A 26,355-nucleotide genomic window follows, 5' to 3' on the forward strand; every position below is an offset into this window, starting at 1 on the left:
TTTTAAAACCATCAGATCTCGTGAGATTTATTCACTATCGTGATAACAGCATGAGAAAGACCTGTCCCCATGATTCAATTACCTCCCACCAGGTCCCTCCCAGAACACGTGGAAATTAAAGATGAGATTTGGTTGGGGACACAGCCCCAAACCATATCCAGAGTGAAAAGGCAACAACTTGGGAGAAAAGATTCACAAATTGCGTATCTGAAAAGGGATTAATATCCAAAATATATAAAGAACTCCTACAACTCAACAACAACAAAAAACTAATGTTAAAAAATATTCATGTCACAGGACATGAATAGATATTTCTCCAAAGAAGATATACCAGTGTCCAACAAGCATATGAAAAGATGCTCAACATCTCCAATCATTAGAGAAATGCAGAGCAAAACTGTAATAAGGCTTATGCCCATGAGTGGTCACTGTTAAAAACACAACAGAACACCAGAAAATAACAAGTGTTGGCAACGATGTGGAGAAAATTGGAACCCTTGTGCACTGTTGATGGGAATATAAAATGGTGCAGCCTCAATGGAAAGCAGTATGGAGATTCCCCAAAAACCTGAAAACAGAATTACCATATGACCCAGCAATACTACTTATGCATATAAATTCAAAAGAATTGAAAGTGTGATTTGAAAGAAATGCTTGTACACCCATGTTCATTGTTGCATTTTTGTAATAGCCAAGAGGTGAAAGCAGTTCCAGTGTTCATTGTCAGATGAACAAACCAAGAAAATACAGTGTATACGTATGTTGAAATATCATTCAGCCTTAAAGAAGGAAATCCTGTTACTGGAACTTTGAGGACATTATGCTGAGTGAAATAAGTGAGTCAAGAGGACAAATTACTGTGTAATTCCACTTAATGCGTGGTACCTTGAGTAGTCAAATTCATAGAGAAAATGGAATGGTCATTGCCAAGGACCAGGAGGACAAAGGGATAAGGAGTTAGTGTTGAGTGGGTATAGCATTTCAGTTTTGCAAGATAAAAAAGTTCTAGAGGCCAGGTGTGGTGGTGCATGCCTGTAATCCCAGCACTTTGTAAGGCCAAGGTGGATGGATCACCTGAGCTCAGGAGTTTGAGACCTTGGCCAACATGGTGAAACCCCGTCTCTACTAAAAATACAAAAAAATGAGCTGGGTGTGGTGGCGCACACCTGTAATTCCAACTACTTGATAGGCTGAGGCAGGAGAATTGCTTGAATCTGGGAGGCAGAGGTTGCAGTGAGCTGAGACCACACCATTGCACTCCAGCCTGGGTGACAAGAGCAAGACTCCGTCTCAGGAAAAAAAAAAAAAGTTCTAGAGAGTTTTTTACACAACAGTGTGAAACAGTTGATACTACTCAACTGTACATGTAAATATTGTTGGGGTTTTATATTGTATGGTTTTACCACAATTAAATATTTTTTAATATTGAAAAGATTCCTCCACTCCCATGTTTATTGCAGCACTATTCATGAGATTTAGTAGCAACCAAAGTATTCATCGACAGATGAATGGATAGAGAAAAGTTAGTACATATAGGCAATGGAGTACTATTCAACCATAAAAAAAAAAAAAATGAGATCCTGTCATTTCCAACAATATGGATGGAACTGCAGGACATTATGTTAAGTGAAATTAGCCAGGCATAGAAAGACAAACTTCACATGTTCTCACTCGTTTGTAAGAGCTAAAAGTTAAAACAATTGAACTAATGGAGAGAGAGAGAATAGAATGATGGTTACCAGCAGCTGGGAAGGGTGGTGGAGATGGGGAGCAGGGGGAAAGTAGGGATGGTTGATGGGTACAAAAATACAGGTAGATAGAATGAATAAGATCTAGTATTTGATAGCACAACAGGGTGATTAGTCAACAATGATGTACATTTAAAAATAACTAAAAGAGGCCAGGCGCCGTGGCTCACGCTTGTAGTCCCAGCATTTTGGGAGGCCAAGGCAGCCAGATCACATGAGGTCGGGAGTTCAAGACCAGCCTGACCAACATGGAGAAACCCCGTCTCTACTAAAAATACAAAATTAGCCGGGCATAGTGGTGTATGCCTGTAATCCCAGCTACTCGGGAGGCTGAGGCAGGAGAATCGCTTGAACCTGGGAGGTGGAGGTTGCAGCGAGCCAAGATTGTGCCATTGCACTCCAGGCTGGGCAACAAGAGCAAAACTCCATCTCTAAATAAATAAATAAATAAATAAGTATAATTGGAATGTTTTAGCACAAAGAAATGATAAATGCTTGGGGTGATGTGTAGCCCATTTCCCCTGATGTAATGATTATGCATTATATGCCTGTATCAGAATATTTCGTTTACTCTATAAATGTTACATACCTACTATATACTCATAAAAATTAAAAAAAATATTTTTAAGTAAACAAAATAGTGGAAATGAAAATAATTACAATATAGTAATATCAGTCACCACGGAAAGTCAACAGGATAGGAGGGATTTTTAAAAAGGAGAAGAACTTTAAGGGCCAGTGTAGTTGCCATAGTTGCTATTAAATCAGGTGGCCAGGTCATGTGGTGGTCCAAATGTTTAGCAAATTTTTATTCTTGTCACTAGGCCAACTAAATACCACTTCCTCACTTGTTCCCTAAATATTAGCAGGGCTGTCTTAGAAGGGCTCCTCCTCCTTCTTTCATTAGAATGTTTCTTAGCTACATTAAGTTAAGACTATAGGAAGAGAAAACAGTTCCCCTTTTCCTTTTCATATCCACTAGTCAGTCCTGGAGAAACAAGTATTCTGTTCTTCTCAGTCATGCAGCCTAGTTACATCTTCATAGTAACAAATGGAAAATTCACATTTTGTTTCTGTTGCTAACCAGGACCTCCCAACTTATTTATCATCATCATCTTTTTTTTTTTTAAATAAAATTTGATGCTATGGGTTGAATTATATCCCCCAGAATTAATATATTGAAGCCCCAGTCCCCAGTCCCCAACATGACAGTGTTTGGATATGTGGCCTTTGGGAGATAATTAGGCTTAGATGAAGGCATGAGGGTGGGACCCTCATGATGGGATTAGTTCCCTCATGATGGGATTAGTTCCCTTGTAGAAAGACACCAGAGCATACTTGCTCTCTCACTTTCTTGCCCTCCACCATGTGAAGACAAAGGAAGAAAGCATCCATTTGCAAGCTCAGAACAGGGCCCTCAGCAGAACCTGACCACGCTAACACCTCCATCTCATATTTCCAGCCTCCAGAATTGTAACAAATAAATTTCTGTCATTTAAGCCACGACAGACTAAAGATACTTGGGCCAAGCTGAGATACTTGGTTTCTGTCTGTCAATTCTGTTATTTAACAAATTTATCTAATAACCTTTTCAGAGGTACAGATATCTTAATTCGTCTGTCAATTCTGTTATTTAACAAATTTATCTAATAACCTTTTCAGAGGTACAGATATCTTAATTCCTCAGTAATTTCCATTTTGGGTGAAATTGTTTTATTGAGTTCATCTGTTCCGGACACTGTACAAAGTAATTGTCTTAGTTCGGGCTGTTATATAAAATATGCCAGAAACTGTGTAGCTTAAATCTCAAAGTTCTGGAGCCTCAGAAATCTAAGATCAAGCTACTAGCATATCTGGTGTCTGGTAAGGGTGTACTTCCTGGTTTGCAGATGTCTGTCTTCTCATTTTATTCTTATATGGTGGAGAGTAGAGAGAGGAAGAAGCCTCTCAAGTATCTCCTTATAAGGGCACAATCCCATTCATGAGGGTTTCAGCCTTATGACCTGATTTCCTCCGAAAGACTCCACCTTCAAATATCATCCCACTGGGGAATAGGCTTCAACACATGAATTTTGGGGGTATATAAACATTTAGACCATAGCATTGCTTTGCATACATTAATACATTTTAACTTTACTACAGCCCTATGAAGCAGACATTCGTATTTGTGTTTTATAGCTGAGAAAATGAGGACCAGGATGCTTATATAGTTTGCCTGAGATGATGCAGTTTATAAGCTGCAAAACTGGGGTGTTAACTAATTTTTTAGGCTCCATAACACACTTTTAACCCCACTGCACTTTACTACTTCACTGTTTTCTTAGTTCTCACTCTCTCTTTTTTTTCTTTCTCCAAGGCTGACAGTGCCAAGTTTCTTGTATTGCTTCTATACCATATTTTGACCTTTGTCCCTTTAATTGGTGGGGGTATAAGGGGACAAGGTGGGACAGATGACAGCACAGCCAGCAACAGAAAAAAATGGAAAGTTACTGCCTAAACGAAGCGGAAGGCCTGTTTTCCTGCTTTACTTGTGAATTGTGGGTGATGATCAACTGGTAAAACATTGGTTCCTAATAAGGAACTCTAGGACTGAGTTTGCAAAGTTGAGATTTTCAGATATATATAAGAAAGTAATTCCTCAGTATTGTAATTGGATACATTGGGACATGTTAGCTTAGAAAAATTTAGGCATTCTACAGTTTCTTCAAGGGCAAAAGTTAGAGGCCTGGTAGTTGGGGGGTAAGCTATATATGGTTGGTATGTGATGCCTCTCTCTTATTTGTCTGTATTTTCTTTATTTAAACCTGGAAATGGTACATCTCCTAGAAGACATACTAGAGGAATAATTCTTATACTTTTTCGTCTCAAGACTGCTTTATACTCTTTTATTACTTTTTTTGCAACAGGAAGTGGTCATTTAATAACCATGTGGAAGAGGGGGTGCTACCATTCAAAACACCCCGACGGGTCACAGAATGTTCCAGAGCAGAAAGGCGCTGGGGATGCCCTGGCTGTCTGCCACCTCTAGCAGCACACTACTGTTCCAGTCATTCAGCCCTTTGTGTCCCTACTAGTCCCTGAAATCGCCTCAGCTGAGTGATACTGGGAGTGGGTGGTGAGAGAGGAATGCTGGGAGGGAGTGACGCTTGGGGAACCAAGACAGAGGTATCAGGACCCAAAATAAATAAATCATGTTGAATGCCCTATGAAAACAGTGACCCCTTTATATTCTTAAAAAATATGTAGGAGCTTTTGTGTGAGTTATTTCTATCATTAGTTACTTTATTAAGAATTAAAGCTGAAATGATACTAAACCTATTACATGTTAACATAAATTATTTTTATGAAAAACAATTATGTTTTAAAGAAAAAAATTATTTTACATTTTCCAAATGTAAATGTCTTGAATGTCTGGTTTAATAGGAGACAGCTGGATTCTCATATCTTTTGTCTTCATTCTGTTGTGATTTTTTTTGGGTTGACACATAACGATGAAAATCTGGCTTCATAAAGACATGTAGTTGAAAGGCAGAATTATATTAATGGCCTTTTTAGATAATAATGGTGGATATTCTTCTTTGATACTATACCAAACGGTACACTTTCTTTCTTTGTTTATGTTCTTGAGACGGAGTCTTGCTCTGTCACCCTGGCTGGAGTGCAGTGGTGTGATCTCGGCTCACTGTAAGCTCCGCCTCCTGGGTTCATTCCATTCTCCTGCCTCAGCTTCCTGAGTAGCTGGGACTACTGGCACCTGCCACCACGCCCAGCTAATTTTTTGTATTTTTAGTAGAGACGGGGTTTCACCACATTAGCCAGGATGGTCTCGATCTCCTGACCTCGTGATCTGCCGGCCTCTGCCTCCCAAAGCGTTGGAATTACTGCGTGAGCCACCACACCCTGCCAACACTTTCTTACAGGTCTAGGATCTGAAACGTTTTTATACTGTGTTACAGTAAAGTTCATTTCATTGGTCTTACATTTCAAATGGATCTTTTAGTCATGCATGATTTTGTAACATCATGTATTTTAGTTGTGTAGATATTCCAAATGTTATCACTTCCTGCAAATATTACATTTGTTAATATCACCACCATTTATCAGAAGAGTCTTAGGTTATAGGGTAGATACAGGTTTTTTTAAATTCTGATTTTTATTTGAAAGCTCAAATTTTATTATTGGCAACAAACACTGTCAGTTGTTTACCCTAAAGTGACAGGCGTACTTTGTTTATTTTTGAGAAACTGTTCGTACAGTATATACAAATGTAAATAATCATGATTTACTGTTTGCTTTTTCAGTTAAAATGTTATTCCACAGGGTAAAAAGACTAGCTCAGTTCACAGCTATGCTTTTCTTCCAACAATGATGGTACTTTGATACACAGTAAAAATGCTTCATGTGTACTCCTGTTTTGTCACAAGGAACATTAAAAAGGCATGTACTTGGCCAGGCACAGTGGCTCACGCCTGTAATCCCAGCACTTTGGGAGGCCGATCACCTGAGGTCAGGAGTTCGAGACCAACCTGGCCAACCTGGTGAAACCCCATCTCTACTAAAAAATACAAAAACTAGCCGGGTGTGGTGGCAGGCGCCAAAATATCCAAAATATATAAAATATTATATATATAATAATATATAAAGATTTTTTTTTGAGACTCCATCTCAAAAAAAAAAAAGGCATGTACTTATGGGTCAGATTTAACAAAATCAATCTGTATTTTATTTTTATTTTAGTTTTGTTTATTATGGCTCTTTTTAAAAAAAAAAATTAATCATTTTTTTTAAAGATGGAATTTCACTCTCATTGCCCAGGTTGGAGTGCAGTGGTGTGATCTCGGCTCACTGCAACCTCTGCCTCCCAGGTTCAAGCGATTCTTCTGCCTCAGCCTCCCAAGTAGCTGGGATTACAGGTGCCTTCCACTATGCCTGGCTAATTTTAAAAATATTTTTTAGTAGAGACAGGATTTCACCATGTTGGCAAGGCTAGTTTTGAATTCCTGACCTCAAGTGATCCACCCGCCTCAACCTCCCAAAGTGGAAGGATTACAGGCATGAGCCACCTTGCCCGGCCCGTTTATTATGGTTCTTAAGTAAAACCATTTTTGTTTTTTAAAATCATATGTGGCAGTGAAGAATCCAATGACACTAGTACAGTTTGGGGTTACTGCCTTGATTTCTGCTAAGGCACCAGCCATTTGGCCCACGTGCATTGAAAATGGCAAATAATATATTATTATGAAAATAAATTTGAAATTGCAGACCACCTGAAATGGTCTCAGGGACTCCTAAGGGGCCCAGGGACCACACTTTGGGAATGACTACCCTAGAGAATTATGTGCTTCCCAGTATTCACCAGGTTATCTCACTCTATCAGGTAGTAGTTCAAGGGTGAAGATAATTAATCTTCAAAGGTTCTGTTAATACATCTAGAGTGACTAGAGGAAATTAGAATTTCTCACTCATTAGGTATATTAGAATTTATCACTCATTAGAATTTAGAAATTAGAATTTCTCACTTATTAGGTATATTAATAGCTACTATACTATATTATTTTCCCTTTCTGTCATCCAAGGTAGGTGCTTTTCTGCTCTCTGAATCACTTAGGATGTGTACCCACATATCATTCCTTAAACAAGTACCCTTAAGGAATTTAGGAAACTTAATTATGAGGGGCTAGTGGCTGGGTGTGGTGGCTCACACCTATAATCCCAGCACTTTGGAAGGCCAAGGCGGGTGGATCACTTGAGGTCAGGAGTCCGAGACCATCCTGGCCAACATGGCGAAACCCCATCTCTACTAAAAGTACCAAAATTAGCTGGGCATGGTGGCTTGTAATCCCACCTTCTCAGGAGGCTAAGGCACGAGAATCACTTGAACCCAGGAGGTGGAGGTTGCAGTGAGCCAAGATTGAGCCACTGTACTTCGGCCTGGGCAACAGAGTGAAACTGTCTCAAAAAAGAAAAAAGAAAGAGGCTAGCATATCTCTTTTCTGCCCTTGACTTACTGTTTTTAGAAAGGAATCAGTGAGGCTAAATTGTCTTGTCCAAACTAATTTTCTACTACTTCACAGACATTTCTCTAACAAAAGATCTCATCACTAACAAATCTATTAGCTCCAACGTTGTTAACTCTGACAAGCTCCTGACAAATAGACTCCTGCATGAATGTGCTACCGGATTTTCTTCATTGTCTGCCAAGTCAATGCTTACATACAGGATTCTTTAATAGATATCTATGTGATATTGAGATTAGAATGTCTACCTCAGTAACTTTGATTCATCTTAAGCCATTAGATGTCTCTTGACATTTAGATAATAATCAACTACCAAAGTACTACAGGAGTTCAAAAACATTCATCACCCTTCATGTTGGTATAGTGGAGTTTATGACGTATCTGGGTTACAAAAATTGGATTTACACCATAAATGCTAATCTTAATACCTGTTTTCATTATGAGTGCAGCCACTTGGGGGAAAGACTTAACAGATTCATAGTAGGTTTTCTCCACTGAGGCCCTTGTTCAGTGTTCAGTGCTCTCAACACTAGTTCTCTGCTCAAACTTTCACACTTGACAAGAAGAAACAATAGGAGAACAACGTTCCAGACTTCAGGAGAGAGCCTCTTTTTTTTACCCAAATCATAAGATTTTAGTGGTTCCAGTATAAATTGATAAATGATTGGTTTGTGTTATAGTCATTGTGTCATAGAGAAAAAATCATATGCTTTCAAGGCAAGTTTTATAATGTTATTCCTTTGGCTGTAATATACTTGATGTTTCTGAGATCCTTTGTATTCTTGCCTCAGAGCTTAGCTGATGAACCTTAAATTCATTCACACACACTTATATGCCACTTATGCCACTTGTAAAGCTGATATTGCACTTGTTGAAGGGCTTACTAATATTCAAACCCTCCAGTAGATAGAGCTGTTGTCCAATGAGTCACTAGCATGGGTCTTTCTTTTTCAGTTCTTTCTCTAAGAGGGGTCATTTTGTTTAGAAAAAATAATGCCCTCTTCATTTGCATGGCACTTTGTCATGTTTAGGGGATGTTTTTATTCTTACATTTTTCTCATTTGATTTCCCAGAAAGATGTAAATATTTTCATCCTTTATTTATAAGAAAGGCAACCACGCTTGTCCTTATGCACAAGGTTGCTGGATAAAGAAGTTGAGCCACCTGACTCCTGATCTAGTTTATTTAAACTAAGCTTTATCATGTTTAGGACAATGCCAAGCCTCTGTGTATACTTACCCAGTCATTAGCAGTCTAAGTGATAATGTTGTTTTTAGTTATTCCTCCTACTGTGTCATTATGATTATGTCCTTCTTTTAAGCATCCAGTTAAAGATACTGAAAGGCATTAGAAAATACTAGCAGCTAAGACTTTGCACTAAAAGCCTGAGGGCTACTATATTTCCCCAAATTTCTTGTCTCACATTATGGTTCACTCATTTTGAGATACCCCAGCTAAAACATCCAGTAACTTGCTGTACCTAGTAGCAAGAATCAGTTTGGCCTAATAATCACCACGTCAGCTTAATTTTTACCTCCCAGAGGTCCTGCTGTATTGTCAATTAATAAGTAACAAAAACAATCCATTTACCTTTGGATAAACTGGTTAGCTTTTGTTTGTTCATTCAGTTATCAGACATGTAATGAATAATGCCTTGGGTGTGCCTTGAACATTATTTACAAAGAGCTTGCTGAGAAATGGTCTATATTAGCAACAACAGTAATGATAATTAATACTTAATTAGCAGTACAGGCCCTGTTCTAATAGTTATATACTTTACATCTGTCAACTGCCATAGGTTCCTCCTTATTTTTCTACTATAAAATTTATACTAAGCACCCTTTGGTTTGCCTCTTTGTTTCTTTAGTAGCAAAAGAAAGTATGGAAAAACTGCTCTGAAGAGTAGAATGTGCATCCTGTCAGCAGTTTATGTGGTACGTGCTGTCTGGCAGTTTTTAGAAATGGAGATGGCATGATGATATTATCTGATTTCTAAAGAGCAAGGATAAAGGATTAACCGTATTAGCAGATTACTAATGTTTTCAGGGATATATTTAGAGAAACACTGTGATTATTTTTACTGTTAATGTTTCCATGTATAACTACATTTCCTTTCTCCACTCCCCATTAAGAGTTGATTTCTAATCTACAAGATTTTATTGGTTTGTCCATAGCACTAAGTTAAGAATAAGAACACAGTCTATAATTCTTCTCTTTGATTCAAAGAAATAGTATTAAAAATCATATATTTTTAGGTAACTGAATGTGAGATATTTCTGTCACTTCTGGTGAAATTTCTGGATGCAGATAAACCACAGTGGCTACGAGCTGTTGCAGTGGAATCAATACACAGATTCTGTGTGCAGCCTCAACTATTAAGGTAAAACCTCAGCAGTAGTTTGTTAAATAGATAGGTTAATGTTTATTAACCTATAAACTAACCTATAATAGGTTAATAAACTAGTCAGAAGACTTTTGGTATTTATTCCCAATATTAGTGATTTCTAAACAAAGAAAATAGGGTATTGTATCTATAAGGATGGGTAGGGCGTGTAGATGTGGTAAAGAACTGTGAGGTAAACACGTGGTGAGTGATAGACATCAGTCTGAATTTACTGATTGAATATAGCCAAAATAATTTTTTTTAGAACTGTGACCTCTATCTGAACCTTTGTCCTAAATTGGTAAAATTACTGAGTTGTAATGAAGAATGTTTTAGTATAGTTTGGTAACTCTTATAGTAATATCACTTGCTATAAAAAGGTTTACAATTTTTAATATATTCAAATGTTTTTCCCAAAAACCTTTTAAATTATTTTACAGGTCATTTTGTCAGTCCTATGATATGAAACAGCATTCTACCAAGGTTTTTCGTGATATTGTAAATGCACTGGGATCTTTTATACAGTCCTTGTTTCTTGTCCCCCCTACTGGAACTCCTGCAACAAGCAACCAAGCTGGTAAAAACATACTCATAATTTTGTTTCTTATATTCTGCCATAAGTTACAGTATTGACTATTCTGAGAGGATATTATGAAATTCTGTGACTAGAGAAATTTGGGTTACCTAAACATGTTGGTAGTAAAGAATTGCACTTAAAGAATAATCTGATGTCACTGAAGCAGTTGTGTTTCTTTTTTCCAGAATAGGTTTTCTTCTGTGACATACTTTCAGTTTCTCTGATCACATAAGAACAAAAGTTTAGATGCTAATCTTCATTTTAAAAGAACCTTTATTTTGATGACTCCCTTTGAAGAGTCTAGATGGTTACCACCTTGGGAAGACTTAGTCCCTCTCTTAAAGGGGTTAACATGGTTGGAGTTTGTTTGGGAATCTATATGGTTTGTTGTTTCCCTTTACCTTCGTTCTCTTCCACTTTGTACTGAGTGATGGTTTTGTATACTTTATTCCCACTTCTGATAAAAAGTGGTCTAATGAAAGATAGGCTAAACATTCATCAGTATTTTTACTTCCTCTAGTAGCTTTTATTTTAAAAAGGGAAATGGTATTTTAGGGAAATAGGAAGATTCTCTGATAGACAAAGTAGTACTGATAAATTTCATTTATTTCTGCAATACCCATTCTGATAGTACAGAAATTTTTTTTTAAAGATTGGCCAGGTGTTTGACTATTACTGATTTGTAGTCAAGTAGTAAATTAGTGTCTTTCCTTTTTTTCCCTTCTTCTCTAACAGGAAACAATAATTTAGGTGGCTCAGTCTCAGCACCAGCTAACTCAGGAATGGTGGGGATTGGTGGAGGTGTTACTTTGCTACCAGCATTTGAATATAGGGGAACCTGGATACCTATTCTGACAATCACAGTTCAAGGCAGTGCTAAAGCCACCTAGTAAGTAGTAGTAGCATCATTTTATAAGGAATGATGTTGTTGGGGGTGATATTTAACCTAAAATGCTTCTCTATTATATTTTAAATTTTAGACCCAGTACTTCTAATGTATTTTAGAGCTCATTTTCTTTCATCATATTTTGAAAATTGTATCTAGGACTGGATTTTATTTGTTTTCTTTTGTGCTGTTTGTAGACTAACAGCATTATAAAACAAACTGTGATTTCTTTACATAGGGACCTATTAGCTCTCCTATACAGCTTTTTGGTTTAAGTATATGAATTAGTTTCAGACCACTTGGGCTTAGATCTTCTAATATTAGCTGAGTTACTATCAGCAAATTAATCTTTTTTTCTTTTTTTTAACCTCATTTCTCTCATCTATACAATGGGAGTAGTGATATATCTAATTTTCAGAATTCTATATGTAAGAAAAGTTATTTTAAGTGCTTATCTAATCATTGTTAGGGTTTAACACATGGAAATTTTAGTTTTTAATTAATTAAAAAGTGTTTAATGGATTCCATATCTGTTATTTTTAAATTGTTTGTCATTAGCCATTTCAATTTAACAAATACATACTCAATAATGTATTACTGATTTTTTCTTAACTCTTAATGAGATACAGTACTTACAGAAATAAGGCAATCAATACTACATGGATTTAACATTGCTATAGTTACTATGAGGCAGTTATAGATATATTTTGAGTAATTGGTATGTATAATTAAAACTATCCTTGGCCAGGTACAGTGACTCACGCCTGTAATCCCAGCATTTTGGGAGGCCAATGTGGGCAGATCACTTGAGGTCAGGAGTTCGAGACCAGTCTGGCCAATGTGGTGAAACCCCATCTCTACTAAAAATACAAAAATTAGCTGGGTTGGTGGTGTGCACCTGTAATCCCAGCTACTCGGGAAACTGAGGCAAGAGACTCGCTTGAACCTGGGAGGCAGAGGTTGCAGTGAGCCGAGATCATGCCACTGCACTCCAGCCTGGGCGACAGAGCGAGACTCTGTCTAAAAATAAAATAAAACTATCCTTATGACATAAATCAAGACTTAATATGAAACAGACTCAGGAGGCTGAGGCAGGAGAATCACTTTAGTTCAGGAGTTGGAGTACAGCCTGGGTAACTGCGAAACCCCATCTCTTAAAAAAAATAGAAGTGAAACAGAATCTTTGGCTAGTTAAAATCATCAGTTTCTCTGGTGTGTCAGTCTGCATTGTATCATCCTAGGTATATTTTACCTTACAGCTTTATTTTGCCTAAAATTATAAAAGTATAGAATCATAGAAGACTGAAATATTTTAATTAAAATTCATTGTTATTTTTAGTCATTTATATTAAAATTACTTAGTATTTTTTAGGCTTTGCCTTGTACAAAAGGTCAATGACTCAAGTATACTAGAGAATTAAGTTGTAAAAGAATCAGATATCTAGCACTAAAGGAGACATTAATTATCTAGTTCACCTTCCCACCTCATTTTATAACCTGAACAAAAACCAACGCTGAAGAAAATTTTTGCCTTCATAGAGCTTACACTTTAGTGAGTGAGATAGTAAATAAATAAATACACAAGTAAATATATAATATAACCTTGGGTAGTGGTTAATTTGAAGAAAAAGCAAGTTAAGGGCATAGAGAATGACCAAGGTGAAGATGGGGACAGAAAGGGTCTCCCTGAGGAAATAATACTGAGCAGACGCGTAAAGGGAGGGAGTGAAGATGTGTGCTTGAGGAAGGAAAAAAAAAAAAAAAAGAAACAAGCCACAAAATAATAGATACTTGTCTGGGTTGTAGAACTCCTTTTTAAAATTTATTAGTAAAAGCCTACCAACACTGTTTATTGATACTGGATTTTAACTAGTTCTGCTACTAAATACTGTGATTTTGAGTATAGCACTTGATTTCACTTGATCTGAATTTTCTCATCTTTAAGACAAGATTAGGACTGAATCTCTAAAGGAACATATGCATAGATTTTTTTTTAGTGCTATACATACTGAAATTGCTTAATTCTGAAATAATAAATGGCCAGAAAATACTGGGTGTTCTTTTGTACATGGGTTAGTATGTTCACACTGGAGCTTAACTGTTGAATTGGCATCTTTCATTCATTCATTGTGAGGTTCAATATAAAATGATTTCACTATTTTCTTTGAAGGCATATGTGTACATCTTGATTGTGCATTCTGTTCTTTTATTGACTGCTTGAGTATAATTTGAAAACTTAAGTGATATATAGATAGAAGTAGTTTTGACGTAAGTATTGGTGGCATATTCTTCTATATTTATTACACTACAGATCCCTTCAAAGTTGGACTTGTGACAGTTTTTGCAATTTGACCTTAAGTTTAAAATGTTTAAACAGATAAATTACATTTTATCTCAAAGTGGAATTTATGCAGAAATTCTAATAAAGTAGCACTGAAACAGTGAGGTAAGAAAGTATGTGTTTTCTTTTAGGTTTATGATATAAATAAAAAGTATAAATTACCCTTTCTCCTAATGCTTAAAGTCTGTGCCATAGAATTGGAGAATTGGAGTTTCTGATGTTTTGGATTATTTTATGTTTTAGATACATTTTCCCAATAGATCACATATTCTTTGAGAATAGGAATTTGTCTAATGAGATGCTTAACACTGATTTATTTAGGATGTGGCTCTCAAAGGCTAATTGGCCTGGGAAAGATTAAAGCCGTAAACTTTATCTCCCCATTTGAGCTTAAGTTTCTTTCTATTTTTCACTTTCCTTTTATGTTTGGGGGTACATGTGAAGGTTTGTTAAATAGGTAAACATGTGTCATGGGGAGTTGTTGTATGTATTATTTCATCACCCAGATGTTAACCCAGTACCCAATAGTTACCTTTTCTGCTCCTCTTTCTCCTCTCACCCTCCCCCCTCAAGTAGACCCCAGTGTCTGGTATTTCCTTCTTTGTCTTCATAAGTTATTATCATTTAGCCCCATTTATAAGTGAGAACATGCAGTATTTGGTTTTCTGTTCCTGCATTAGTTTGCTAATAGCCTCCAGCTCTAGAACTTAAATTTCATGATCAACAATGTAAATATATTTCTAATGATTACATAAATTTTTAAAAGCTCAAGAGTTGACACATTAGTGGTAGGCTTTAGTGTCAGACTTGATTTTAAAAACTTCTCATTGATAACTGTCATATTAGTCCTCAGTTTTATTATCTGTGTCTCTTAGGGTGTTAAATGAGATAATACATATTAAAAAAGTAGAGTCCTAGGCTAAGAGTATTTGCTCAGCGAATGATCACTATATATAGATGTTCTTATTATGTTTTTTTTGAATTTAGCATTTCTTTATTAATTACCTACCTTGATGATTCAGAAACTTTAAGATTTTGAGGTAGGACATTTTCTTAGCATTTTCATTGTAATCTTTAGTAATGTCAATTTTACTTTTGAGATAATTCATATGCCATGAAATTCACACTTTTACAGTGTACAATTCATGGTTTCATTATATTACAAAGTTGTACAACCATTACCACTACCTAATTCCAGAAAGTTTTCATCACCCCTAAAAGAAACCTCATACCCATTAGCAGTCATTTCCCAATCCCCCTTCTTCTAGCTCCTTAGCAACCACTAATCTGCTTTCTGCACCTATTGATTTGCCAATTCTGGATATTTCATATAAATGGAATCACACAATAAATGTTATTTTGTGTCATACTTCTTTGACACAACATAATTTTTTTCAATTGCTATGTAATAAATGTACATATTTTCAGGGTAAATGTGATATTTTGATACATTTATATAATGTGTAGTTATCAAATCAGGGTAATTGTGTTATCACCTCAAACATTTATCTTTTCTTTATGGTGGGAACATCTGAATTCGTGTGTTCCAGGTATTTTAAAATATGCAATAGATTATTGTCAAGTGTAGTTACCCGACTGAACTGTTAGATGCTAAATTGTATTTTTGTACCTATTAATCAACCTCTCTTTACCCCCAAACCTCCACCCTTCCTGGCCCCTGGGAATCACCAATCTGCTTTCTACTTTAATGAGATCCACTTTTTTAGCTCCCACATCAGTATAATTTTTTTTTTTTTTTTTGAGACGGAGTCTTGCTCTGTCACCCAGGCTGGAGTGCAGTGGCGTGATCTTGGCTCACTGCAAGCTCTGCCTCCCAGGTTCATGCCATTCTCCTGCCTCAGCCTCGCGAGTAGCTGTGACTACAGGTTCCTGCCACCATGCCCGGCTAAATTTTTGTATTTTTTAGTAGAGACAGGGTTTCACCATGTTAGCCAGGATAGTCTTGATCTCCTGACCTCGTGATCCACCCGCCTCGGCCTCCGAAAGTGCTGGGATTACAGGTGTGAGCCACTGTGCCCGGCCCAGCATAATGTTTTGAAGGTTCATCTGTGTTGAGAATATGTTCATACTTTATTCCTTTATATGTCTGAATGGTATTCCAATATATGGAATCACTTTTTTTAAATTAATTGGTGCATATTGGGTTATTTTCACTTTTGTTTATTATGAATAATACTACCATGAGCATTTGTCTGTAAGTTTTTGCATAGACATGTGTTTTCATTTCTGTTGGGTATACAACTAGTAAGTGGAATTGCTGGGTTATATGGTCACTGTATGTTTACATTTTTGAGGAAGTGCCAAACTCTTTTCCCAAGCAACTATACCATTTTACATTCCTACCAACAATGTGTGAGGAGGGTTCAGATATCTCCACATCTTCAGCAATGCTTGTTAATCTTTTTTATCATAGTCATCCCAGTGAGTATGAAATGATATCTTACCGTGCTTTGATTTGCATTCCCTAATGACTGGTGACAAGCATTTTTTTGTGTGCTTCTTGGCCATTTATATGTCATATTGGGTGAAATGTCTATTCAGATCCGTTGCTCCTTTTTAATTGTATTGTCTTTTTCTTATTTAATTTTAAGAGTTATATATTCTGGATGCCTGTCTCTTATCAGATATGTGATTTGCAAAAGTTTTCTTTCATTCTGTGGGTCTTTTCATTTTCTTGATTGCTGCTTTTTGAAGTACAATTGTTTTTAATTTTGATGAATCTAATTTATCAGTTTTTTCCTTTGTTGCTTGTGCTTTTGGTGTTATATCTAACAAACCTTTGCCTAATCCGAGGTCATGAAGATTTTTACCCATGTTTTCTTCTAAGAGTTTTATAGATTTAGCTCTTACATTTAGATCATTGATTCATTTTGGAGTTAATTTTGCATATGGTGTGAGATAGGGGTCCAACATCACTCTTCTGCATGTGAATATCCAGTTGTTCCAGAATCATTAGTTCTTTGTCAATTGAATTACTCTTTTTTCTAGGAATTATTTTGCCAGATATCAATTTTAAGAGGTTTAGAACCATAGTTCACTACCTGCCATGATTTAAAACAGATTTATTGTGCTTCCTGCTGAAAACTTTCTCCTAACTATGGGGTAAAAAATTGCTCCGCAGTTTGAACTTGACACACTGATGCTCTTATTCTCACCTTGTTGGCAGATTGTACTTGAAATGATAGGTGAGCTGGGCATCTCACAGCATGAAAAGCATCTTCCTCTTCATAGGAGTGATTTGATTTGATGGCACCTTATTTTATTTTATTTTTTTTTTGAGACGGAGTCTTGCTCTGTTGCCCAGGCCGCAGTGCAGTGGCGCAATCTTGGCCCACTGCAAGCTTTGCCTCCTGGGTTCATGCCATTCTCCTGCCTCAGCTTCCCAAGTAGCTGAGACTACAGGCACCTGCCACCACGCCTGGCTAATTTTTTATATTTTTAGTAGAGACGGGGTTTCACTATGTTAGCCAGGATGATCTCGATCTCCTAAGCTTGTGATCCACCCACCTCGGCCTCCCAAAGTGCTGGGATTACAGGTGTGAGCCACCACGCCCGGCCAATGGCATCTTATTTTTAAAGCACAAGTCAGAGTTTAAGAAGTTTTATCTCATTGTGTTTTGCATGTCAGTCTTAATTTTTCTAATATCTAATATTTAATGAAAACATTGGCACAACTCGGGAGAATGAGAAGTAGATTATTAAAATAATTAGCTGTGGCAGTGGTCAGGCCTTAATTTTTCTAATCAGGTTTTTAGAATACCATGAAGAGATCTCTTCCCTAAATGAAAGAAATTTGGTAATGTCCCTTTATTTTTTGCTATTCTGTTAATCTTAATTTCTGTAGTCTGTAAATTGTAGAAAATAGTTTTATGTATTTTTTTTTGTTGTGGCTTCTCATGAGTATTCTATATTTTTCATAATTTCAGCTTAGAAATGTTGGACAAAGTTGAGCCTCCAACTATACCTGAAGGTTACGCCATGTCTGTGGCATTCCATTGTTTGCTAGACCTTGTTCGTGGAATCACAAGTATGATTGAAGGAGAGTTAGGAGAGGTTGAAACAGAATGTCAAACCACCACTGAAGAAGCTTCTTCACCAACACAGTCGACAGAACAGCAGGATTTACAGTCAACATCAGACCAAATGGATAAGGAAATTGGTATGAGTCTGTATTTTTAATTTTTATTGGAAATAATTTGAAATTTATAGACAATTTGCAAAAATTGTAGTTTTTATAACTCTTTCACCCTGATTTCTCAAGTGTTAACCACTTTCCCACATTTGCCTTACCATTTTCTTGAATTATATACATGTGACTATACTTTTTTCTGACCTATTTATAGAAGAAGTTGCAGACATTATGCTGTATTACTACCCTTTAATGCATCAGTGTGTATTTTTTCAAAATAAGGTTAGTCTCCTGTATATCATAGTACAATCGCCATCAGAAATTTAACGTCAATCCAATATTATCATCTAACTCCAGGTCTCATTCAAATTTTGCCAGTTGCCCTAGTGATGTCCTTTTATGTGTTGAATTTAGTTGCCATGTCTCAACTTGGAAGTTTCTTAGTTTTTCCTTGTTTTATATGACCTTACTTTTTTGAGTACAAGTCAGTCAGTTTGAGTTTGTGTTATGTTCCTTCATAATTACATTCAGCTTATTCATTTTTGACAGGACTGGCACAGAAATGTTGCTGTGCTGTACTTACTGTATCATTACATTAGGAAGCATACTACAGTATCAATTTGTGTCATTATTGGAGATGCTCACTTCTATGAGTTGGTTAATACAATGTCAGCCTGGTTTCTTCAGTGTACAGTTAATTATTAACTTTTTGTGGAAAAATACTTTCAGATTGCTACTACAAAAGAGTGCTTTCCCATCTGCATTTTTTTATTTTTTAAAAATTATTCACTTATATTAGTATAGATTCATGGATTCCTATTTTATTCAGAGGATTACAGTCTTTATTATTATTTGGTTTGATGCTCAGATTGTTCCCAACATGGCCAATGGGACCTCTTTCAAGATGACCCATGTGTCCTTTGGACATGTCCCATGCCCTTTTGACATTCTCTGAGCACTTCCTTACTATTTGATAGAACAAGATGTTCCAGGCTGATCTTGGATGATTCTTGTCCATCCCAGGTGTCAGTCATTTCTCCAGGAAGCCCTGGTTCCTTTTAGTGGAGAATAGTATTGAAACGAACACAGGGATACTAGGTATGCTTTTCGCCACTTGGATAGGAAATACATACCCACATACACACACCCACACACACAAGCACACGTCTCTGTACATTTCTAAAATGTCTGTTTCTCTATATTGAATTACCATGACATCACACTAGTTTCTTCAGTTCCAGTTCAGTACCGCAAGGTTTATTTTTAACTTTCTGTATTTGTAATTCCCTTCTCCAACAGTGTGGAACCTGCTCACATTTTGCTCAGTGTATTTACTTATTTGCTTGATTCTCGGTGTATGTAATCAGTCTCCTGGCTGAGCCAGTTTGTTACACTGCACCCTGCCCTCACTCCAACTGGTCACACAGGCTGAGAAAGTTTGGGTTGATGAAGGCAAAGGGAAAGGAAAGGATATCAGCTGGGCATAGTGGCATGTGCCTATAATCCCAGCTACTTGGGAGGCTGAGGCAGGAGGATTGCTTGTGCCCAGGAGTTTGAGTCCGGTCTGAGTAACATAACAAGACCCTGTCTCTTAAAAAAAAAAAAAAAAAAAAATATGGGTGGGCATGGTGGCTCACGCCTGTAATCCCAGTAGTTTGGGAGGCCGAGGTGGGTGGATCACGAGGTCAGGAGTTTGAGACCAGCCTGACCAACATGGTGAAACCCTGTCTCTACTAAAAATACAAAAATTAGCCAGGTGTGGTGGTGTGTGCCTGTAATCCCAGCTACTCAGGAGGCTAAGGCAGGAAAATCTCTTGAACCCAGGAGGCGAAGGTTGCAGTGAGCCAAGATCATGCCACTGCACTCCAGCCTGGGCAACAGAGCAAGACTCCATCTCAAAAAAAAATATATATATATATATATAAGATATATATATATAAAATTTAACTTGTGTACAGAAAGATCTTACCACAGATATTTTAAAACAACTTATTTTTAAGACTTCTTCAAGTCTGAAACTATAGTACGGCTTCTGAGTTTTCATTCTTTTAGATTTTTAAATACGGAATATTAGTATTTAATAGTTAAGTTGTTAATGGAATATTTGACATATTGTCCAGGAAAATTTTAGAATGTCACATATTAATAAATATTGTGCTATCTATAATTACAATTAAATATTGTATGTTTTTTTCCTTTAAGTTAGTAGGGCTGTTTGGGAAGAAATGGTGAATGCCTGCTGGTGTGGTCTTCTTGCTGCACTCTCACTCCTTCTTGATGCCAGGTATTAAGTCTTTGTAAGTTTTATATTGAACTGTGTCAGTTAAAAAAACACATTAAAATGGTTTACTTACATTTGTCCCTAGAATTATTTTCTAATATTAGTTTTTTATATGTGTGAAACATTATTCTTTTTCCCTCATCCCCCTTCCTCATTCTGTCCTTGCCCTTCCCCAAGCCACCAGAATTGTCATGATGTTTTAATGGAAAATACAGTCCTAAAATTATAGAATGCCTTTTTCATTTCAAGACTTACAACTACTTTTGCAATTATGATTATATTTAATTTCTTTGTTCTTTTTCTTTAGGATTTAAAAATTTACTGGTTTCAAAATGCTTGATATTTTAAGCTAAATCTTTATGTTCTTGGTCATTTTCTTCAGTAATAAATACATGTATTATTATTCATTGCTTTTACCCAGTTCAAATTTTTCAGGTTATGTTAATAGATTAAAATTCCTTAAGTATATTGGTAATATTTTGACAATTTTTTTTATAGATTTTCTTAAAACATCACTGAATACTTAATTCCACATCATGCTTTACAATGTAATTAAAAATAAGTTAATCACATTAAATGAAATACTTTCTTTTCAGCACAGATGAAGCTGCCACTGAGAATATTTTAAAAGCTGAACTGACTATGGCTGCTCTTTGTGGAAGACTGGGCCTTGTAACTTCAAGAGATGCCTTTATAACTGCAATATGCAAAGGTTCCCTGCCTCCCCATTATGCTCTTACTGTATTGAATACCACCACTGCAGCTACACTTTCCAACAAATGTAAGACAGGCTTACTCAAAATTCTCTCTATGTAGTGAGATGATATGGTGTAGACAGAAGATTATAAACATCTGAGTTTAAGTCTCTGCTTTTTCACATACTGACTCTGTGACCTTGGGGAAATTAATGTCCCTGAGAGCTCTTTAAAAATAAGGGGGGGGGGTAGGGTGTGGGGTTGGGATATCCAAAAATCCAGAATCTAAAATGCTGCAGAATCTAAAACTTGTTGAGCACCAACATGACAAAGGAAATGCTCATTGGATAAGTATATAATGTGAATAGGTATATAATGCAAACCTAAGTATTTACAAATATATTATGCAAATAAATGCATAAGTATATATAATATAAATATTCAAAAATCTGAAAAAATCTGAAATCGGAAACAGTTGTGATCCTAAGCATTTCGGATAAGGGATACTCAACTGGTAATAACAATTTTAAACAATAATTATGAGAGTAAAATAAGATAAATCTGGAAGTCCTTTGTAAACTATGAGATACCATTGAAATGGTGATTGTTATTTTTTTTTTAATGGAACTAGTAGAACAGTAATGTTTGCAACCACTTAGGTTAAACTTACATTCAAAAATTTATTTTCTTGTTGAATTCTTTGAAAATACTTGTTTGTTACATGTAATATAAATTTCAATGTAATATTTAGGGTTTTTTTTGTTTATACGTTTTTTAATGAGACAGGATCCCGCTATATTGCCCAGGCTGATCTTGAACTGGGCTAAAGCAGTCCTGCCTCAGCCTCCCAAGTAGTTGGTATTACAGGCTAATATTCAGTTTTCAAACTGAAAATGTATTGGTCTCTAACTTAAAAAGCATACCAGGGATACGTGTTTAAAATACTTAGAATGTGTTCTAGTTCTGTATTGCTTATGAAGAAATCTACCAAAGTTATATAATTTTATGTTGTATGGAAAATTACTTAATATTTGCTTAACTTGTCTTGGTTTTTGTACCTCATGAAGTTTTTGTGTTTTTTTTTTTTTTTTGAGACAGAGTCTCACTCTGTCGCTCAGCCTAGAGTGCAGTGACCCAGATCTTGGCTCACTGCAACCACCGCCTCCTGAATTCAAGCAATTCTCCTGCCTCAGCCTCCTGAGTAGCTGAGACTACAGAAGTGCATCAACATACCTGGCTAATTTTTGTATTTTTAGAAGAGTCAGGAGTTCACCATGTTGGCCAGGCTGGCCTTGAACTCCTGACCTTAAGTGATCTGCCTGCCTCAGCCTCCCAAAATGGCTGGGATTACAGGTGTGAGCCACTGTGCCCAGCCCCTCATTAGTTTTTTAAATGTTTTCATATAGATATTAGGTATTACTGATATTTAAATAAGTGTATGGCTAAACTTGGTTTAATCAAACTTTAAATATAACATTACTTTAAATGCAATATAAAAATATATTTTAATTATTTAGGCTTTCCTTTGTGTTCTAGCATATTCCGTTCAGGGCCAAAGTGTTATGATGATAAGTCCATCAAGTGAATCTCACCAACAAGTTGTGGCAGTGGGTCAACCTTTAGCAGTCCAGCCTCAAGGGACAGTAATGGTAATGTACTTGTTTTTCTCTTGGTTATCAATTAGCTATCAAAGAAACTTCTTGTACCTATCTTTGTGTTTGCCAAAATGTATCATACATTTATTTACTTTCTTTTACTAGAACTACTTTCTTAAACTAGAAGAAACTAGTTTATGCAGTTGACATTATTGTAACCAATATGATAATACAACTTTTAATCAAATGAATTGTTCCTTATAAAACCTTCCAAATCTTTTTCTTAATTTTTTCTTTAAAAAATCTTTTAATACATTAATGCTACTTTACAAGCTTTTAATTTTTAAGAATACATAACAATTATTGAAAATGTATCCTTTTTAAAATATAGCTGACTTCCAAAAATATCCAGTGTATGAGGACTTTACTTAACTTGGCGCATTGCCATGGGGCTGTTCTTGGAACATCATGGCAACTTGTCTTGGCAACTCTTCAGGTATGTAAAAGTGTCTGGGTCAGAGATTAGTGTTGTTTTTATATATAATTGCTAACAGTTAGACTAAGCAATGCCTTTTGATGTTTTGGACAGGCCTAAAAAATAGATAGTAAGTATGAAAAAAGAGAAGTTAGAAAGGGAAAAAGATGTGACTCATATTGTAGGAAGTGGTGGAATGCTTCTCATAATGGCCTAAGCTCTGCTGCATATGTTTAATATAATTAATTATTTTATATGAATGTTAATTAGTGATTTTAGTTTTAGGTTTTAAAAACCTACTACTGATTTTAATTTTGGTTACTAGAAGTTACTACTGATTTTAATTTTAGTTATTAGACTTTTTATACTTTTGTAAACTTCTTCGTTTTGATTTTTTTTTAATTTTACAGCATCTTGTATGGATTCTGGGATTAAAGCCTAGTAGTGGCGGTGCCTTGAAACCTGGGAGAGCTGTAGAAGGACCCAGTACAGTAAGCTCTAGTCTTTCTTACCCAATTAGTGTATCCCAAAGTGTCATATATTACATTTAATTTTATTCTTCTCAGGTTCTAACGACAGCAGTGATGACAGATTTACCAGTGATTTCCAATATACTTTCAAGATTGTTTGAAAGCTCACAGTAAGAGTCAGTTTTTTTAATTGATAAAAACATTGTTATTAGTTATATATTTTAGATCAAGATGTCTTATTTCTTCATTTCCTTTTTAGGTATCTTGATGATGTATCACTGCATCATTTAATAAATGCGCTTTGCTCCTTGTCTCTAGAAGCAATGGATATGGCCTATGGAAATAATAAGGTGTGATATTCTACCTTTCTGTTTTAAATATGATACATTAGTTATATAAGATGTACATCCATTATGATCTTAGTGTTTTACTAGTAGAACTAACACTCAGATTGTATGGTAACCATACTCTGTTGGGTTTTTACCACTTATGGTCATTTGTTGAAGGAGTAAAAAGGACATGATTTGGCTTGTGATGTGTCTAAATATGTCATATGATTTTAAGTTGTGTTCATTTCTCTTATATACTGAACATTTTAAAAATATTTTTATAAAATAATATAATACAGTTTTATAGGTTATATAAAATGTCATGATAATACCTGTAATTACAATTTATGGTTGGGGTAATATAAGATTTAAATTAAAGAATGTTTGTCTCAGTTTCCTTTGCCTTCATTGGGATGGAAAGTAAGGAGCTAATCATTTCTTTCTAAAGGTAATGATTCTCCTTATCTTGAAAATTTAAATTTTTATTTCTTCATTGATTAAATGAAACAGTACTTTTGAATATTAACATTCAAGAACATTTCTTTCTATACTACTAAAAATATCACTTTCTGTTTTACTTGGAAAGCACAGGAACAATTGTGTTTATTTATATCTTAGAAATAATTAAAACAAAATACTTTCCACATTTTAAAATCAATAAATATAGTTTGACTATTTACAAATAACTGAAAATAACCCAAAATATGATTTAAAAGCTAAAATTTATATAATTTAAAGCTATGACATCTAACTGTAGCATTCAAAATTATGTTGTCTGCCTAGTCTTTTTTTTTTTTTTTTGAAACGGAGTCTCGCCTGGTCGCCCAGGCTGGAGTGCAGTGGCGCAATCTCGGGTCACTGCTCTGCCTCCCGGGTTCACGCCATTCTCCTGCCTCAGCCTCCCAAGTAGCTGGGACTACAGGTGCCTGCCACCACGCCTGGCTAATTTTTTTGTTGTATTTTCAGTAGAGATGGGGTTTCACTGTGTTAGCCAGGATGGTCTCGATCTCCTGACCTTGTGATCTGCCCGCCTCAGCCTCCCAAAGTGCTGGGATTACAGGTGTGAGCCACCGTGCCCGGCCATCTGCCTAGTCCTTAAGTGTAATTCTGTGTACTGTGGCTTGTTATCTTGGCTCTTATGAAGATTGGTGAAGAAAGGCTCATTAGAGCATAGTTTCATATATTATAGTACATAGCTAGATAATTATATAAACATGCAGGTGTTTGAAACTATGTATTATGGCTGGGCGTGGTGGCTCACGCCTGTAATCCCAGCACTGCAGGATGCCGAGGCAGGCGGATCACTTGAGGTCAGGAGTTCGAGACCAGCCTGGCCAACATGGTGAAACCCCGTCTCTACTAAAAATACAAAAATTAGCTGGACATGCTTGGTTGAACCCAGGAGGCGGAGGTTGCTGTGAGTCGAGATTGTGTCACCGTGCTCCAGCCTGGGCGACAGAGCAAGACCCTGTCTCAAGAAAAAAAAAAAAAAAGAAAAAAAGAAGATGTGTATTATAGTTTGCTCTAAATCAGGGCAAGGATAATATATAATGAAGTAATTAATTTCTCGATACCTTTAATAATTGTACATATTTGAGATTCTTAACACAAAACTCTAATATTTTTAATAAAGTACCTTAATGAAATCTAAGCAAGCTTATATGGTAATGTTTTCAGAATTTATGTATTTATTCAATAAGCACAGTAGGCTTACTGTGTACATGACGATCTGCTCAGAGATATTAAGAAATAAGAGGTTTCTACTTTCAAAGAGTATATAAGCTACTAGGTTCATAGTTTGTGACAATTACTATGGTATGAGAGTCTCAATAAATAATACAGATATTAAATGACATGAGATTTACTCTCTGAAGTTTTAGTTCTTTGTTATATAAGATGTTATTGGTGTATGTTTTTATTAAGATGAATTAAGATTAATCAAGATGAACTAGTGTGATTGGAGATGTATATTGAAAGATTGGTAGGATTTAGGTAGGAAAGGGCAGGTTCATGTAAATCAAAAGAAAAATATTGTAGGAAATCATGACCTATAAGAAAAAAATAGAAGATTTGATGATTAATCATTTATTTTTAACCTTCAGTAGTGCCATTTCAGAGAGTGGTAGCAACAGATACGATTTTTAAGGAAGGCTTGGGAAGAACAGTTGTTGAAAAAATGAATACACTGAGTAAAATGGAGATAATTTCTTTGAAAATGGATTTACATGTCTCCATTTTGGGATTTAATTTTGTAAAGTGAAGTAAATATGGAATGGAAATTAAAACTTTATAAAAATAATCAAGTATAAATTTTAGAAAAGTATTCAACGTAAACCTTATATTTTTAGATGGAGGCTATAAAAAGTTTATTCAGTTATGCCATCTATAAAAATTATTATAAATATGCA

The 26,355-nt window shown here is 35.8% G+C and overlaps 1 protein-coding gene across 5 annotated transcripts in view; it reads left to right on the forward strand.

The window, feature by feature from the left end:
* Positions 1 to 26,355, forward strand: part of MON2 (MON2 homolog, regulator of endosome-to-Golgi trafficking) — a 127,761-nt gene that overhangs the window by 46,862 nt on the left and 54,544 nt on the right. For all 5 annotated transcript variants that reach the window (XM_024256975.3, XM_024256974.3, XM_054527335.2 and 2 more), the window contains 11 exons: positions 10,021 to 10,145; positions 10,589 to 10,725; positions 11,461 to 11,614; positions 17,900 to 18,132; positions 20,305 to 20,386; positions 20,980 to 21,164; positions 22,615 to 22,727; positions 23,065 to 23,169; positions 23,559 to 23,639; positions 23,715 to 23,788; positions 23,878 to 23,968. In XM_024256975.3, the coding sequence (XP_024112743.2) occupies positions 10,021 to 10,145; positions 10,589 to 10,725; positions 11,461 to 11,614; positions 17,900 to 18,132; positions 20,305 to 20,386; positions 20,980 to 21,164; positions 22,615 to 22,727; positions 23,065 to 23,169; positions 23,559 to 23,639; positions 23,715 to 23,788; positions 23,878 to 23,968 (1,380 nt within the window). The remainder of the gene's footprint in view (positions 1 to 10,020; positions 10,146 to 10,588; positions 10,726 to 11,460; positions 11,615 to 17,899; positions 18,133 to 20,304; positions 20,387 to 20,979; positions 21,165 to 22,614; positions 22,728 to 23,064; positions 23,170 to 23,558; positions 23,640 to 23,714; positions 23,789 to 23,877; positions 23,969 to 26,355) is intronic.

The sequence above is a fragment of the Pongo abelii genome, chromosome 10 (genome assembly GCF_028885655.2).
Source record: "Pongo abelii isolate AG06213 chromosome 10, NHGRI_mPonAbe1-v2.0_pri, whole genome shotgun sequence".
Lineage (NCBI taxonomy): Eukaryota > Metazoa > Chordata > Mammalia > Primates > Hominidae > Pongo > Pongo abelii.